We start from the raw sequence: 16,430 nt of genomic DNA on the forward strand, positions 1-16,430 counted from the left end.
ATGTGACCGTTGGAGGCCCCATCGACTACATGGTGGGGCCCCTTTTGAGTGAGCAAAAAACAAAAAACAAAAAATACATTTTACAAAAAATAAAGAGAAAAATAAACTAAGAAAAACAAGTACCCCTATCGGGTACTTATGAAATGACAGAAATACCCCTATCGGGTATTATATATATATATATATATATATATATATATATATATATATATATATATGAATTACATATATTTTAACAACACGTGCATAGGGGCTACATCACACCACACCTCATCGTGGTAGTGTTCCCCCATGGAAAACCGAACTAGGCGGGAATAGCTGTCAATAAAAAGGACATAATATCGACTACCAGAAGAGGAACAACTAGGGACAAGTACCCACACATTAGAGTACACGATTTCAAAAGGTCTTGAAGCTCTTTTATTAATAGAAGAAAATGGAAGAACATGATTCTTGCACAACTGACAACTAGAACACTTCTTAACATCAAATTCAGAAAACAAACTGGTCTCTAGAACAAGATTATTTGACACAAGCTTTTCAACAAAATTACGACTACAATTACCAGGACGACCGTGCCATATGGATGACTTATTACATCGAGACAGACTCAAAACACTCGAAGAACTTGAGTCTGAAATATGCAATGATGACTTCGAGGTAAAAGATGGTTTCAAGACAGAAGAGATAGTAGAAGGATCCTCGTTGAAGATATACATATTCCCTCCATCAAATTCAGAAAAAAACTGGTCTCTAGAACAAGATTATTTGACACAAGCTTTTCAACAAAATTACGACTACAATGACCAAGACGACCCTTCCATATGGATGACTTATTACATTGAGACAGACTCAAAACACTCGAAGAACTTGACTCTGAAATATGCAATGATGACTTCGAGGTAAAAGATGGTTTCAAGACAGAAGAGATAGTATATGGATCCTCGTTGAAGATGTACATATTCCCTCGTCGCTCCCCTCTAGCGAACGTCTCCTTCGTTTGAAGGTCCTTGACATGCATAAAAGAGAGTGTAAATTCGACTGAAGAATTTGTATCATCAACAAGCTTGGATACAAAAATAATATTCTTTTTAATGTTAGGAACAAGAAGAACATGAGACAAATTAAGACTAGAAGGTGAGTGGAATTTGTGCATTTTCAGTATGAGTAATTCGATGATGTGTTCCATCGCCAGTAACAATACTGCGTTTTCCGAAATAAGGAGATAGGTTAGTGAGCTTAACGGGGTTCCCTGTCACATGAGTAGCTGCTCCAGAGTATACATACCACTTTTCCTGATCATTCTGCTTAATGCTCATCTGTGAAAGAGCTGCAAGTAAAAGTTCTTGTACATCTCCAGAAGGCTTGGATCCCTCAGTTCCCCTTTTTCCTTCTGCTTTGTTGTTTTTGCCTTTATTTTGAGGGTTGAACCAACAATTTGCTTTGATGTGTCCTCTTTTGTTGCACAAGAAGCATGTAGGGACATTTCGATTTTCCATATTAAAATTAGAATTGCCGGATATGTTTGGAGTGGGAAGAAGCCCACGACCTCCCTGTCCAGAACGTCCATGACCTCTTTCACCTCGATAATTGTTCCCACCACGCACACCACCTTGAAACATATCTATGACCAAAACATTTTGCATATTGGATTGTTCACTCCTAGTAGCCAATTGGTTCAAACTCATCTCATACCGTAGAAGCTTAGCCCGAAGATCTTCAAAACCTGGTAATTCTGGTAAAGAGGACAGGGATGTGGTAAGAACATGATACTCTTCTCCCAAGCCCTTCAAAGTTTGCTGCATTATTTCCTTATTAGTAACTACACTTCCAACAATAGCAAGCAGATCAATGATTATCTTCATTTTATTCAAGTATTCCATATTAGACATAGTGCCCTTTTGGAGAGTTTGAAACTCCTGCTTTAAAAATAAGACCCTAGCCTTTGATATTTGGGAATATGTCCGAATAAGCTTAGTCCATTATTCTGCCGCACTGCAATCATCAGGAATGGATATCAAGACCTCTTGAGATAATGTTGAAGTAATGTAGGCCACTAAGGCTTGGTCTCGCTTCATCCAAACCGTGAACTCAGGATTTCGTATCAACTGAACCGATGTATTTCCTTTGTCATCCTTTATTTCTTGCGAAATAAACTGTGGTGGGGTAGGGATTGATCCATCCAAATGCCCAGACAGATCTTGACTCCTTATAAAAGGAACAATTTGCCTTTTCCAAGTCAGAAAATTGGAATGATTTAATTTTTCAGATACAAGCTGACTCAGAAAATTTGAGGAAAAAGAAAAATCCATGATTAAGGAGGTAAATATAACAATATGTTGAGAAATTGTAGGTCCAAACTGAGTAAGCAAAACAGTTCGTTTGTTTTGATTTAGAATTCAGCCCAACCAGTAAGTTAGTCAACCAGACTACAGTCTACGGGTAGAACAATATGTTGAGGGAACAATTCCTTTTTTATTGGAATCGCTTCTCAATAGATTAGTCTGATATGTGATATCAGATGTATCCCAAACAACATGAGTTGTTTTACCGTGACTTCTTAAAAGCACAATGCGATCAGGCTGAATCAGAGATGCAGATTGAATCAAATGACCGGAGTTGTCTTCATTTTGCAGTATAAATCAAAGGTGACAGGTGCAGGAAAAATAAAAGACAATCTGCTGATAATGATGAAGCAGATTTAAATACAAAATCAGATGTAGGTAAGAGGTAGTTCTGAAATTAAAAACAATGGAGATGCAAATCTGAAAACAAACAAAGGATCAGGCAGATCTATTTAGGGTTTGCAAAATCAGATTTGATTCAGAAGAAGGGAAACACAGATCTGATATCAAGGAAAATTCAAATCAGACGCAGATCTGAGACTAACAAACACTCAGAATCAAACGCAGATTCAGATGCAAATCTGATCCGGACAGAAACACAATATCAAACTCAGATCTGGGAAATAGGAAACAGAAAGAGAAAGAGAGAAAAGAAAGATTGAAGAACAAAAATGAAGGAAGAAAAGCAAGAAAAACAGTTTTTCTGACTTGAAATTAAAATCAGAAATCTATTTGGGCATACCTTTGGAAGAAACCACCAACCCGTGCTCTGATACCATGTCAGAAATTGATGTGGCACCACAAGTCTATTCAGCAAAGAAAATATGAAGAAAAGGAGAGAAAGAGAAATATTTTGGATGGCAGCCACACAGATTGGCATGCCCTAAAACCTTTTATATTGTTTTATGTTACAAGGGTCATAAATACCCTTTACAAAAGAGTGAAATTACAAACACATTCTGCACATGCGCAGAACACAAGTTTACACATAAATATGGGTCTGGATCTCTATTTCAGATCCAACCCAATACAAAATATAACACGTCTTTTCAAATACATGATAAAAAAAACAGATTACATACCGTGAAGTCAAGCAGACATCGTAACCAGCAAAAATAACGCTGTCCAGTCAACAGATTTTTTTTTATATGCAGAAATACCTGACAATCGATATTTTCCTGTTCTTAAGATCGTATACTAGACTAACGACTTTCGGCTGGGAATCAGATTAGGGCTTGCGGCAGGCCTAGTTTGGGGTCATATCTGGCCCAAACCAGAACTGCGTTGGCTGGTCCAAACATGATCGTTTCCAATATACATATATACTTATATAAATATCAGCATATGTATATAAACATATATACATATGGACAACATGCTGTTGAGAAGAAAAATCAATATTTAAAATATGAAAAACAGGAGGAATAAGCCACGTTTTTGTAAAAATTGAGTTTCGTGCCCACGTACATCAAGGCATGTGATCGAACATGTAAAGAAAAATCAGATTTATTATTTTTCCATCTAGAATCCCCACACAAATCCGTTCGAATCAAGAGAGGAACCCATACCTTCATTTGAAAATGAAAAGAACCCCGGAAGTATACGTCATACGATCTGAATGAAAGGAGATCCTTTCTTTCTTCTTCTCTCTTTTCTCTTTCTCTTTTCTCTCCCACGATTTTCTCTCTCCCTCTTTCTCTCTTTTTTTTTTTGAGTTTTTATAGAGAATGACGCCCCTCTAGAGTCCAGTTTTGGTTTGGAGATAGAGTTCTATAAGTGTAGATGTAACGACGCCAGCTCATACCCTTTGAAAATGCAGATTTTTTTTAAACGAGTTGCAGAAATATTCCCAGAGATCCGGGGATAACCACACACCACAACAGAGCTTACACTTATCATCCGTACCAAAACAAACCATTATTCATTTATTGAAATACTGATAAATATGTCTAAAGACACTTGCATAAATGAATTATTCATAGTGCAATAACAATTAAATGAACCGAAAAGGAAACAAAAGTAGAGCCATGATGTCCATCTGTGATCTATCTAGCAAGTGCGTGACACCCTTGACTTTCCCAGACACCAGTCGCTTCACTGATTTCCTGCTCTTATGAAAAACTATAAAAAAGGGGGTCAGAAATCCGAAGAATTCTGCGTACAGATCCCTCTAATGAAAATAAATAAGCATAAAGAACACATATACAATTTTATGAAATTTTCTTTGAGGAAAACAATTCTTATAATTACTCAATCCAATTTAAGCATTCATGCAACATCTATTAAGTATGCAAAAACCTTAATCAACAACAAATATTCAATTTGAGTAAACAAGGTATTCCACATGCATTAAAGATTAACCATTACCCATCCAACACCATATAACATTTAAGAGAAAGTAAACTATGCATGTCCTAATGCATAGCAAGGTTATGCATGATTTAAGTGTAATGTATGAACACCTTATTGTCTTTCATTTAAGTTTCCTTTTCCATATGCATGCCCTATTAAATGCATACAATTTAAGTTTCTCTTTTTAATTACCATCGCTCGCGGATACACCCAACGGGTAAGATCTCCGAGGTCATGTTAGGTTCCCAAGGTAGCTTAACACACAATTTGTATCTTATTACTGGGTTCCAACTTAGTCCTCGACCGAATCACCTTCGAAACATTAGACCTCCACATCTAATGTCGGGGACACAAGGGACACCCCACGCCCACAAGTGCCACTTCTTTGGTACCATAAATAATCACAGCTGTGACAAACACACCACCCCAAGGTAAAGTGGCAGACTCTTCCTAAAACCGTGGCAAAGAGAAGAAACCTCAATATCGGGTTCAGGGGACAAAAAATTAAGCACACGGAGTTTTTGTATCCTCACGGTCTCCCCAAAACCGGATCTCCAAGATCTCCATTCTCCAGACGGAAGATCCAAGAACATAATTTATACTGTTTTTATTTCTTATATTTTTATTAAAGTCAATTCTTTAAGTTTGCAACATTATATGCAAAAGTAAAGTGAAAACCCGCATCCTCCCTTGCGGGGACCCTTACGGGACTACAGCCCGTGAGGACAACAGGAAACAATGTAGTAGTGTGCCATACCAACTTGTGTGGTTTAAGTGATGCAATTAAACATATAAGAAAAACAACCAAGTCCACGGCTCTCCGGGCCGGTGATGATCCATTAGGCCATCGATGCATCACACAACAAAACCAAAGTGATGTGTTATATAACATCAAACTATTGTGTCAAATACACGTGCATCCATATAAAACAAAGTCAATCATAAGCATGTAATTTCCCACCTCAGATGCATTTTTTTTCATGTGTATTTCCTACATCCATATACACATATCCATGTCAAGGCATACTCCATGTGGGTGGGTGTGCACGTGAACAAAATTGTTTATTATGCATATCCATGGTAAATGAAACCTCAATCATTTAGCATTTGCATACTTTTCTTGAAGATGAGAATTCATATCAATGCATAGAAACATTAATCAAATACTCAACAGTCAATAAAATATTTTCTTTTCAATTAAATGATTTATCTTCGGTATACACACTTGATGCATACTCATACTTAATATTCAGACTTAACGTAAATGCATAATTTCAGCAATTGCGTGTATTCACCATCAACACATAGATATTCAACAATTATACATGTGCCCTAAAATCCACAGATTTTGAAGTTCACACATGCTCCCAATTTATTCATGTAGTCAACACAACAATTGAACATTTAATCATACAGACCTATTTAGTCATAAGCATTCAAAAATTTTGTTCCAGCATGCACATAGCTGAAACCCTACCATTCGTCAAAGTCCAGAAGTATATAGATACAACACCTGCTATAAGACACATGTATTGGTTTATTTATAGTTTTATTTTATCATATTTTTTTTCTTACATTTCGGCCATATGGATAGGATGACTCAAATTTTCCATGCCTTCGGTTCATTTCCAAAGCTTTTAATATAAAATATAGCAACGAACATGATTCTGGGAAGATCAACAAATGCAAATCCAATTCCAAAACATGAATTTATTGTGGTAGGCAGACATGCTGTTTAGGATGTTCAGTGCTTGGAACATCCCTTCTCCTTCTGTTGTGTGTCCAGTTTAACTCAATTCTATATAGCATGTTTGTATGTTACCCCCATTGACATGTGTTAACCCACAATTTGGAACACATGACAGTTTGAGTATTAAAAATTTAGAACGTGTACTAATGTAGGTATGGGGATATACTCAGAACAGGAAATTACCTGAACAGTATAAAGTTAACAAGGGAGAAAAATCAGAACCTGCTATAATCGGTATATTAACTCGATAGCACCTAAATATACTCAGACATCGGTTAAGCAATTGCATATTCAAAAGAAATACATGGCCTTCATGCAGGTTTACTAAGAACATCACAGAAAAAGAAACTCAACAGGTTACAACACAAAAATTTTGTTCTACTGCGTTCACGACAGTCGAACTAGGAACCCCCTTAGCATCCATCGAACTCACTTAGAAAGAGCCGACGATAACTCTTACTGAAAATAAATCTTTTTTTTTTTTTGATTTACCTGAGACCCCAAGCTAACACCCAGCTGGCTGACTGAGTTGGCTGGGCCTGCCTTGGCCCTGCCACGACAAGCACAGGTATCCAGCCGACTGGGTCGGCTGGGACCCTGCCAAAGCTGACGCAACACCCTGCCTGTCGCTTACCACCATCAATTGAAGCAAACAACTATTTTTTTTTTCAGGGTTTCCATCCAAGGAAAAGAGCACAACATCGAACCAGGGTTCGATTTCTCATTCATTTTCACAAGAGGGGACCCGTACCTCTGTTCGGCGTTAGGTGGCTGCTGCGATCGCGTGAGATTGGTCCCGCCGACCCCGATTGCTCACTGTGAGTGTAAAATATCGCCGCCTCCGATGACCCTGCTGTCGAACAAGGCTGCGCCCCCTTCACGCCGCACGCACGAGAGAGAGAGAGAGAGAGAGAGAGAGAGAGAGAGAGAGAGAGAGAGAGAGAGAGAGAGAGAGAGACCCTTTTGAAGGGGATAACCTTGCAAAATCGGAGCCGATCTTCCCGCCGGCGGCTGTGCTTCAAGCCCCTCCCTTTTCCCCCATGCGATTTCTGTTAGGGTTCTCTCTTAGAACCCTAACCCCTTCCTTTTTTTCCTCTGTTTTAGATTTATCGGGCAACTCTTATCGGGTTGCCTTTTTACACTTATGTGCTTTTGACACAAAGGGCGCGGCCCGGGTCCGGACCCGAGACCCGAAAACTGACCCCGAGTTGGGGTGCGTCTTACCTAAACGACATGGATCCACAAGTTGGATCCAAATGGATCCAACTGTGGATCCTTGGCTTAAGTTTATAATTAAATTTTTATTTATTTATTATTAATATTATTATTATTAAATCGTGGTTGATATCATTTATACATAATTACCCCTTTATGGGTCCTAGATTCGAAATGTGGATCTCAGGCCCAATTTGCATATTTCAAAATATTTTGTAATATAAACAAAAATTAGTAGCGAAAAATTATGGTTTTTACAGTAGAACTCTCTCTCTCTCTCTTTCTTTAACTACTTCTATCTCTTAATTTATTTTTATTATTTTAATTATTTTTTTGAGTCTTTTTAGAGGGTGACGCCCCCTCTAGAATATCCTCTTCATTAGGTAGAGTTCCACAACTGTAGCACTCTACCATATCCAAAATAAATTTTCGAAATTAAATAATTATTAATATTTAAAAAATTATTAAAAAATTATTTATTAAATAATTAATTTCTAGAAATTTCAGAGGGTATCTCACCCCTCTGGAAGTCTTTTTAACTTCGAATTTCATCAATTAAACCTTTATATTGAATTTAAAACTTTATATTTGTTGGACTTAGATTTTGGATCTGGATCTGGATCCAAATCCAAGATTGAAAATCCATATCCATATAGATCTTAAATTGGACCAAATTTTGATTAATATGAGTTTTGGACGGGGTCCAGATCCACATCAACTTGGATCATCTGGATTGGATTCGATCCAATCCAGAACCGGTCACGTCGAGGCAAGTCATTTTTGAAAAAATGCTATTTTCGGGCTAACCGTAGCCCAAATTTAGAAAAACAAAATATCACTGTTTTAAATAATTTGAGACGCATCTAATGATATATTATTTGAATTTCGCCTGAATTTAACCCAAATTTTGCTCGATTTTAAAGGCAAATTTTTTATTTTTTTTACCAAATCTTAATTGGCTTGTTTAGGTCTTGTCAAGGGGTCCTGGGCCACGCCTAAACTCTATTGACGCCACCTAAAATCGAAGATTTCTATCGACTTCACGAAACATAGCCAAATTTTATGAAGTTTCAAAATTTAATATTATAGAAAAACACACGATATTACACATTCTGTATGTAATTTGCTAATGTTTTAATGCCTTTGTCTCGTCATATTCTAATTTTCTTTCTTGCCTTCATGCAAAACTTTACAAATAATTAGGTGGAATGGCAGTTGATCAGAATAGGCAGCTTTTTCTGTCTTTTCTTGATATGTCTTATGTTTTAACCTTAACTCTTTTCTCTGTTTGTTAGATAGTGGTTTTTTTTACAGAACCTTAGTTCTTGTCCTTTGCTTCATGCTTCAAGTTCTATCATTTGATTCTTTTCTTGGTACTCTTAAGATATCTTTTTTGGACAGGTACTATTCTAGTGTTCCTAAACGTAACTCCGTTGATCTTCTTGGAGTACAGAATTTGGTTTCTTATGGTTGATATTTTGTTTCAGATGATAAAAGATTAAGAAGCATAATAAAATTGAGCCTGTGTATACTTAGTACTTCTTGAGATGAAAAACGTCTTCCACACACTTGCACTCATGTAACGAATCTTGAGTAGCTAGTAGAGCCATGTAACTGGAGCAGGAGTACTGAAAGTGGCAACTAGGAAAGCTCCAGGGAGAGTTGATTTTCTGGCCTAAGTTTTTTGTTTTTGTTTTTTTTTATATAAATACAACTCGTCCTCACTTCCTAGAAAATGCTGAGGCTTTGAATATTGTTTCTGTTTCTACTTAATAAAATAACAGATATGCCCTAGAGAAAGGCGCTACAGCAGTTGTTGTAGATATTGATCAGGTTGAAGATCATCGCAGTCCATCTAATTTATTTTTTAAGAAATTGACTTCTATACCTCAAAGGCAAAGCGAGACTAACCTCTCTAGTGCAGGGCCGAATGGTAAGCACTTCTTCCTTCAATTCATTTATTATTATTACTTTTTTAGGTATTTCACAAGAAGTCTTCTTGTTTGGTTAATTGATGATAGCTTCTATTGCATTAATTTTCATGATGAATTGATTAATTTGTGGTAGCCTCTAGTGCATCAATCTTTGTGATTGTCTGTAAATACAGGAAATGTGTACAACCTATTTGCATTTCCCTCAGAGTGCAACTTTTCTGGTAGAAGATTTGATCTTGAATTGGTAAAAGTTATCAAAGAAGATTCCTCTAGAGTTTTGAAGGGATCGCCCTACTGCAGGTTCTCATCCACTTCTATTTATGCATGAACCATAAAGTAGACACTCTATTCTGTATTTGCTCTTAGTTGTGAATGGAACTTAGGGCCCTGAGTCATTTGCTAAAACTTGTTTAGGCTGTCAAATTTGTCTAAATCTAACAACTAAAAATGACTAATTAGAAGCGACATATGAGTAGTGCATTTTTGGGTTTTATACTTTTATCTTTTTCCGCTTATTGGAGGTTAAGAAAACACCGTTTTGGAATCAACTTTTTTTTTAAACCCTATCTAAAATCCAACCAGCAACTGTTGGAGCTCTAACCTGACCTAATATCAATTTTAGTAGGTTTGTGTTGAATCTCGTACAAACCTTCATGCACATATCATAGACCCAGCTAAGTCAATTAGATTCTAAGTTCTAACAATGGTTTTAGCTTGGACTTGACCAAGGCCCACTAAAGGAACTTGACTGAGATTCGCTTGGGTCAAACTACATCTAATCTACTTCTAAAGGTCAGGGATAAAAAATTTGAAAAAATAGTTTTCAATTTTTTTTTTGTAAAAATGAACTTGTCAAAAAACTGATGCACATCATTTTGAGCTTGGATTAAATGGCTCTTTGGATGACAAAATCTATTTTTGTCTTTTGTCCTTTTTCAGGGGATGAGAGAGAGAGAGAGAGAGAGAGAGAGAGAGAGAGAGAGAGAGAGAGAGAGAGAGAGAGAGAGAGAGAGAGAGAGAGAGAGAGAGAGAGAGAGAGAGAGTTTTATGAAAGCCACAGCACCATTTCCCCCGGCTCCTGCAACACCGACCCGCCACCACCCGTGCTCATTTTTTGCCTTTACATTTCATCAGAGATTGAAGTTTTTTTTGTGATGGTTGGAAATCTTGACCTTTCAACGTCATCAAGTGGATGCCCAAGTCCCAATGCAGCTTTGGTATTGTTAAGGTTTTGTAGGGTGGGGGATGTAGTGAAGGAATGATACATGATGATGAAAGTTAGAGTTGGTTGTAGAGTGCGATAGCCACCTGGGTTTGATCTTTAGAAGTGGTGGTGGTGCGTAGGTTGGTGGGGGAGTGGACAAGAGGAAGGGGGCCCAATAAGGAAACATTGCTTTCAAAAATAAGTTTTGGAAAAACAGGATGTTTCTGTTTTTTTCAAATGTCATCTAAGGGTTCCAAAATGACATTTTGAAAGTGTTATTTTGGAAAAATTGTCAGATAAACATTGTGGAAATAATATTTTGAAACAGTTAGTTCCCAAGACATATTGAGACTCAGCCAAATGTCCTCTAATCTTTTAAAATTCTTAAATTTTAAGTTCATTATAATTCTAGTTATTTTCTAAAAAATATAAAATAATGCTGAGTTGCTGAGTTTTTACTTCTCAAACAGCTACCGGATCAACGTAGTTCCAGTGGATAAGATGTGGATATGAGTGCAAAAATAACTCTCTTTATATGTACATACTACGTACACATTTACACGTGGGTTGATGATCTATGTTTGCCAGCCTAAGGTGTGGTCGACGAAAACCAGGTCTAAGTCTAAGTTAGTTCTAACAGTAAGAAATGAAAATGCTGTGCTCTTAACTGGGTCATATTATCTCCAGCAAAACAGAGTCAACTTTGGGATGCATGTGGGTTGGATCCGTAGTTTTTACATGAGAAAAATGAGAACATATCGGATCTGGGTTGGTTGTAGAATCATGTATACATGAGATGGACTAGATTGGGTCCAACTTGTGAAACCGAATTGATTGAGATATGGAAATTGTCTGTATTTTGTGCCCATACATGATAAAAACAATAAGAATTGGCTCTATTTTGATCAGTTTTGTGCTGCACACAAACATACCTGTGGATACACACTATATACATAGTACATACACATATATGCATATAGTGTGTGTGCACGCATGTGCAGCCACACACCATTAAAAAAAAATATGCGTGTGTGCCAGTTTCAATGCCAGTACTTTGGGGTGCTGGTGTGGGTTGCTGTAGTCTTATCATATAAATGATAGGAAACATTATATATTTCTATGCATATTTTATGCTTTCTACATTCTTTTATTTATATTTAGTTCAGTATTCCATTTGGGGCATATGTGTATGCACACAGGCACCCTTATTTTGAAAAGCGACTGCATCATACCAGTTGCATCTATGCTGTACCACGTATGCATGTACACATATCTACATGCACATATGTAAAGATGCCTACTTGTGCAAATACATATATGCATAGGCTGTATATGTGTATTCTTATGTGTTGTGTGGATGCTTAACAAGTGCTCTTACAGCTATATATGATCTCATGATCCTGATCTCCATCTCAACTTATGTGTTTTGAGGTCATTGCTATATTAGTATTCATTTATAGTGCTCAATGTTGCATGAATACTTCAAAATGTCCAGCATTCACTCTGGTAATTTGGGCGCTGATGCTAAGTGCTGCCACATACATACCGTATAACACGTGGGATACTTTATACATTTCTAAAATATTTTATAATTTCTAAATTTTCTTTTTGTATTAGAGGAATTATCCTTTTCCTATATATGCATTACGCATGGTGTGTGTCCGTTCATGCATGCACTCAACATAAACACCCTTCATTTCGGAAACAACCAAGTCGTACCAGGCGTACCCATGTCATACCACATAATGACACCTGCTGTATAAGGAACTGTGTCTTTGTCATGTCTATAACTTTCATTGCTCAGACTCTATACTAGTCAACTTTGCTTCTTGGAGATCATGCTACTTCTGTTTCCTGATGATGAAAATTATGTGCATATCTTATTATTGGGACTTCCTTGATGTTGGTGTATACGTGGTTGAATTGCCTGCTTAATGGTACTCTAATTGTTCTTTTAGGGCATAACCCTTATTTGGTTATTGATGTCATATTGTGATGCAGGGGCCGTTGGAAGGTTCTCATTGATGCTGCAAAGGGATGTGCAACACAACCACCTAATTTAACAAGGTTTCCTGCAGATTTTGTTGTTATTTCCTTTTACAAGGTACATGGAATACAGGGACTTGTTGATTTTGTACTAGGTGCTCTTTTTCTGCTTCCAGAAGACACATGCTGTATTAGTTGGGAAATTTAGCTATTGAGTGATTTTACCTTTATTGCCTCATATTGGTTTCCCTTTTTTCTCCCCTGTTCTGCTAGGTATTCGGTTATCCCACAGGGCTTGGTGCTCTTGTTGTTCAAACAGGTAACTTACCTGTTTATATTTTAATGCTTTTGGTTTTTCCTTGAGCTCCATCTGTTAGCATTTATTATTGCATACTTTTGTCTACTTTTAAGGCATTAGCTTGTAAGAATTAAGAAAGATGTCTCTTTAGCAAAAGAATGCTTGTAGTAGTCTTTGTATAGAAGCATGTGATATGACCTAGGTATATACTTGACACGAATTTGATAATGATAGAAGAATACTGAGGAGCTGAAAATGTCACTAAGACACGAGACTAGGAAAAATCAATATGGATGACGAAGATGATAAATGGTTTGTTGAACACGAGTACAATGGCAAAAAGCACAGTTACTCTTGCGGTTGCACATAAGACACTTCTCTCAGTTTCTATTCCTATGTTTGAGCAAATTCCTGTTGAAACCTTTCTTGTTAACATTATGGTGATGGCATCTATTCTGTTTTCTAGATGCTCTCTTTTTTATAGCTAGTTCTCTGTTTACCATAGTTATTCTTCAATGTGTTTGTCGTGCTTCCTTTTGGCTATATGAAAAGATACATTGTCAACTAGATCAGCTATGTGTTGCTTTCTTGGATATTAATATGTTGTGTTTCTTGTTTTATTTCTTACATCATTGGTCATTCTTATTTGGGCTTGTAATCATAGATAGCCTGATTTCACTTCTGCAACTTTCTTTAACTCAACAGATGACATAAGATATGGTTTAGAAGGTCTATAGTTACTTAAAACAGTAAAATTTATCAAATACTCAGGTGCACCATGGAACTTGAGCATTCTGTTTCTGTCTTAGGCCACCTGTAGCTTGCTGTTGTCTCTACAATAGTGCACTTTTACGTTTTCTATTCATTCTCTTTTCAAGCCATTGAGCCATAAGAGGATATCGAACACTCTCGGTTGCAGACTTTATGGGCAAAGAGGATGTGGTAGGAGATGGAGTGCATGCTTGAATGTTGTTCTTTTCCTTAGGAGAAGGCTGCTGTTGAGTGCAGATAGTGTACTTGGTCATCTGCCAGTAGCTGTGGGTTCAAGGGCACAAGAAAGGGTAACCCATTTGCTGCTCAAACTGCCATCGGAAATGTTATTCGTATGGTACTAGATCAGGGTGCACGATGAACAGAAGCCATGGTAGAAGGTACCGTTCTTGGAAGAGATGCAGCATTACGAGTGCTTCGTAGGAGTGGTAGATCAACTTAGATGGGTGTACAAGGTTTAGGTTGAGGTAGATGCATGAATTGAATAGTGCAAAACAATTGATAGCCAACAGTTATAACATTTTCTTCAGCTGTTTATATGAACACAATCAGGACTTCCTCAGTAGCACTTGCAGTTAGGCTTTGGAGATTGCGGTAACTAGATGTACAAAATTGTTCTCAAATTATGACCTTGAGGAGGAGTTTTGTACGTAGCTTCTTCGTTTGACTTCAAGCAAGCATGGTGGGGTTTGCAGTTTTTTCAGGGATCATTATGCTACCTGACAGCCTTGGATTATTAAGATGACCAGTTCAGTAGTGACTGTCAGAGTTATACTTGCAGCTATTGTTATTCTGCTATGATTTTGTTTCATTACTCTACTTCATTTTCATACAAAGATGCATGCTTCACATGATTTTGGTACTGATGCCTTGGTGAAACAACCTGATGATGTGTTTAACCTGAAGTGTTGAGATATGTCACATAGAATGACGAGATTTTCTTGTCTTAACATTAGTATGTCACCAATTTGGTTCACAAGGCATGGTTGCTAGATATTACTGGTATACTTGATACTTTAACTAAAGATATTGTGAAACTTTGTCTGATCTGTAGGGACTTGCTGATTTGATAATGTACAGGTAGTCATTTGGTAGCACAGTCTGCTTTATATCTGTACCATATAAAACATATGCAGTGGAAAATTTTATTTAGACTGGAACTTTTTGTCTTTTTTCTCCTTAGATCTTTGAAATCTAACTGGCTTTATGTCCTTGGAAAATGCATTTTGTTTGAAAGAACCTTTTTTGAAAACACTTAACCTCTTAAAAGAGCAAAAAACAACATATAGCATAGCCTCTTGAAAGCGCAAAAGGCAACATATGGCATGGTTTGTTACAGAAGCAGTAGGTCCATGGAGAAAACCAGATTTTGGGACATGGGGTAGCCACCCTTGTGTTGACATTCTGGTATTATGATATAGAACTCTATTCATTTTTCAAGAACTATGTTTATTTGTCAACTATCTCTTTATGTTTTGATTTCTGCACTCAGACTTGTTACTTCTAGTGTATGAGGGGAGTGTGAAAGTGTCAATATTCTTTACCTGCTTTGATTCAGTTATAGTCTAAGCATTTTTTTATTTATCTTGTACCACCGAGGATTGTATGCACTATCAAATCACTTGCAAAAAAAAAAAAGAGCCAACTTTGCATTTTTAACACAATGAAGAAAGAGTATTTAAGTCCACATAAAAGTTGGGGAAAAGGAACTGCTTAGATCAAAAGCGCAAATGCAGCTATTGAAGCGTGTAGTTGCGTGGTTCGATGAATAATATGATTCTATTTTCATATATAGTCCATTTATTTCTGATTGAAAGGATATCATGCCATATATTTTTTTTTTGATTTTGCAGTACTCATCAACTATTGTTATTATCTGTCAATGGCCTCATTATATGAGGCTGACATATTAGTACTTGGTAATGGCTCTGGTCAACAATCGAGGAACTTGGCTAATCCTAAGAGCCTTAGGCAACTGTCACATGAAGAATGAAGTGTTACAAACACAAATTCCCTTCTGTCGTAAGCTATTATTCTGATAACTACTTGCAAAGTTTGGGTATTTGTTGGTATGCTCCTTATACAATACTTATCATGCTTTTTACATATGAGCTTGATCATTGTGTCCCTTGATAAGACAGTTGTACACAAACAAATTCAGTCTTGGATGGCTTGCTACCTCTGTTTATTTTAGTGCATCATTGGCTGTAATTGTTCTCTCTAACCAACCAGTCTACCTCTTCTTGCTCTATTGATCACCAATACACTAAATATTATATAAAATAAGAAATTGAAGGCCTCCCAACTAAATGAGGATGGCAGAGAGTGAGAGATGCACCTTGCTGATTGGGAGTTGGTTATGCTCAGAGCAATAAACTTGGACTAGGGATCATAAAATTTGGACTACTTAACCATGCATGATGTAACAACCTCATTTCATACCCGTGAAAAAGTAGCAATTTTTTTTTAAACAAGTGCGGAAACATTCCCAGAGACCCGGGGCCTTACAGTTAAACACCACTACTACTACAAGAGATCTTATACTTATCTTTCATACCAAACCGACCCAAACTTT

General features: G+C 37.0%; 1 protein-coding gene across 2 annotated transcripts in view; it reads left to right on the forward strand.

Annotated features, from left to right (window-relative positions):
- The window catches only part of ABA3 (molybdenum cofactor sulfurase (LOS5) (ABA3)), a 153,079-nt gene that overhangs the window by 14,849 nt on the left and 121,800 nt on the right, over window positions 1-16,430 (forward strand). For both annotated transcript variants that reach the window (XM_090011444.1, XM_090011445.1), the window contains exons 5-8: window positions 9,447-9,595; window positions 9,770-9,896; window positions 12,802-12,904; window positions 13,060-13,105. In XM_090011444.1, the coding sequence (XP_089867570.1) occupies window positions 9,447-9,595; window positions 9,770-9,896; window positions 12,802-12,904; window positions 13,060-13,105 (425 nt within the window). The remainder of the gene's footprint in view (window positions 1-9,446; window positions 9,596-9,769; window positions 9,897-12,801; window positions 12,905-13,059; window positions 13,106-16,430) is intronic.

Source organism: Nuphar pumila, chromosome 6 (genome assembly GCF_984573655.1).
Source record: "Nuphar pumila chromosome 6, dmNupPumi1.hap1.1, whole genome shotgun sequence".
NCBI classification, from domain to species: domain Eukaryota; kingdom Viridiplantae; phylum Streptophyta; class Magnoliopsida; order Nymphaeales; family Nymphaeaceae; genus Nuphar; species Nuphar pumila.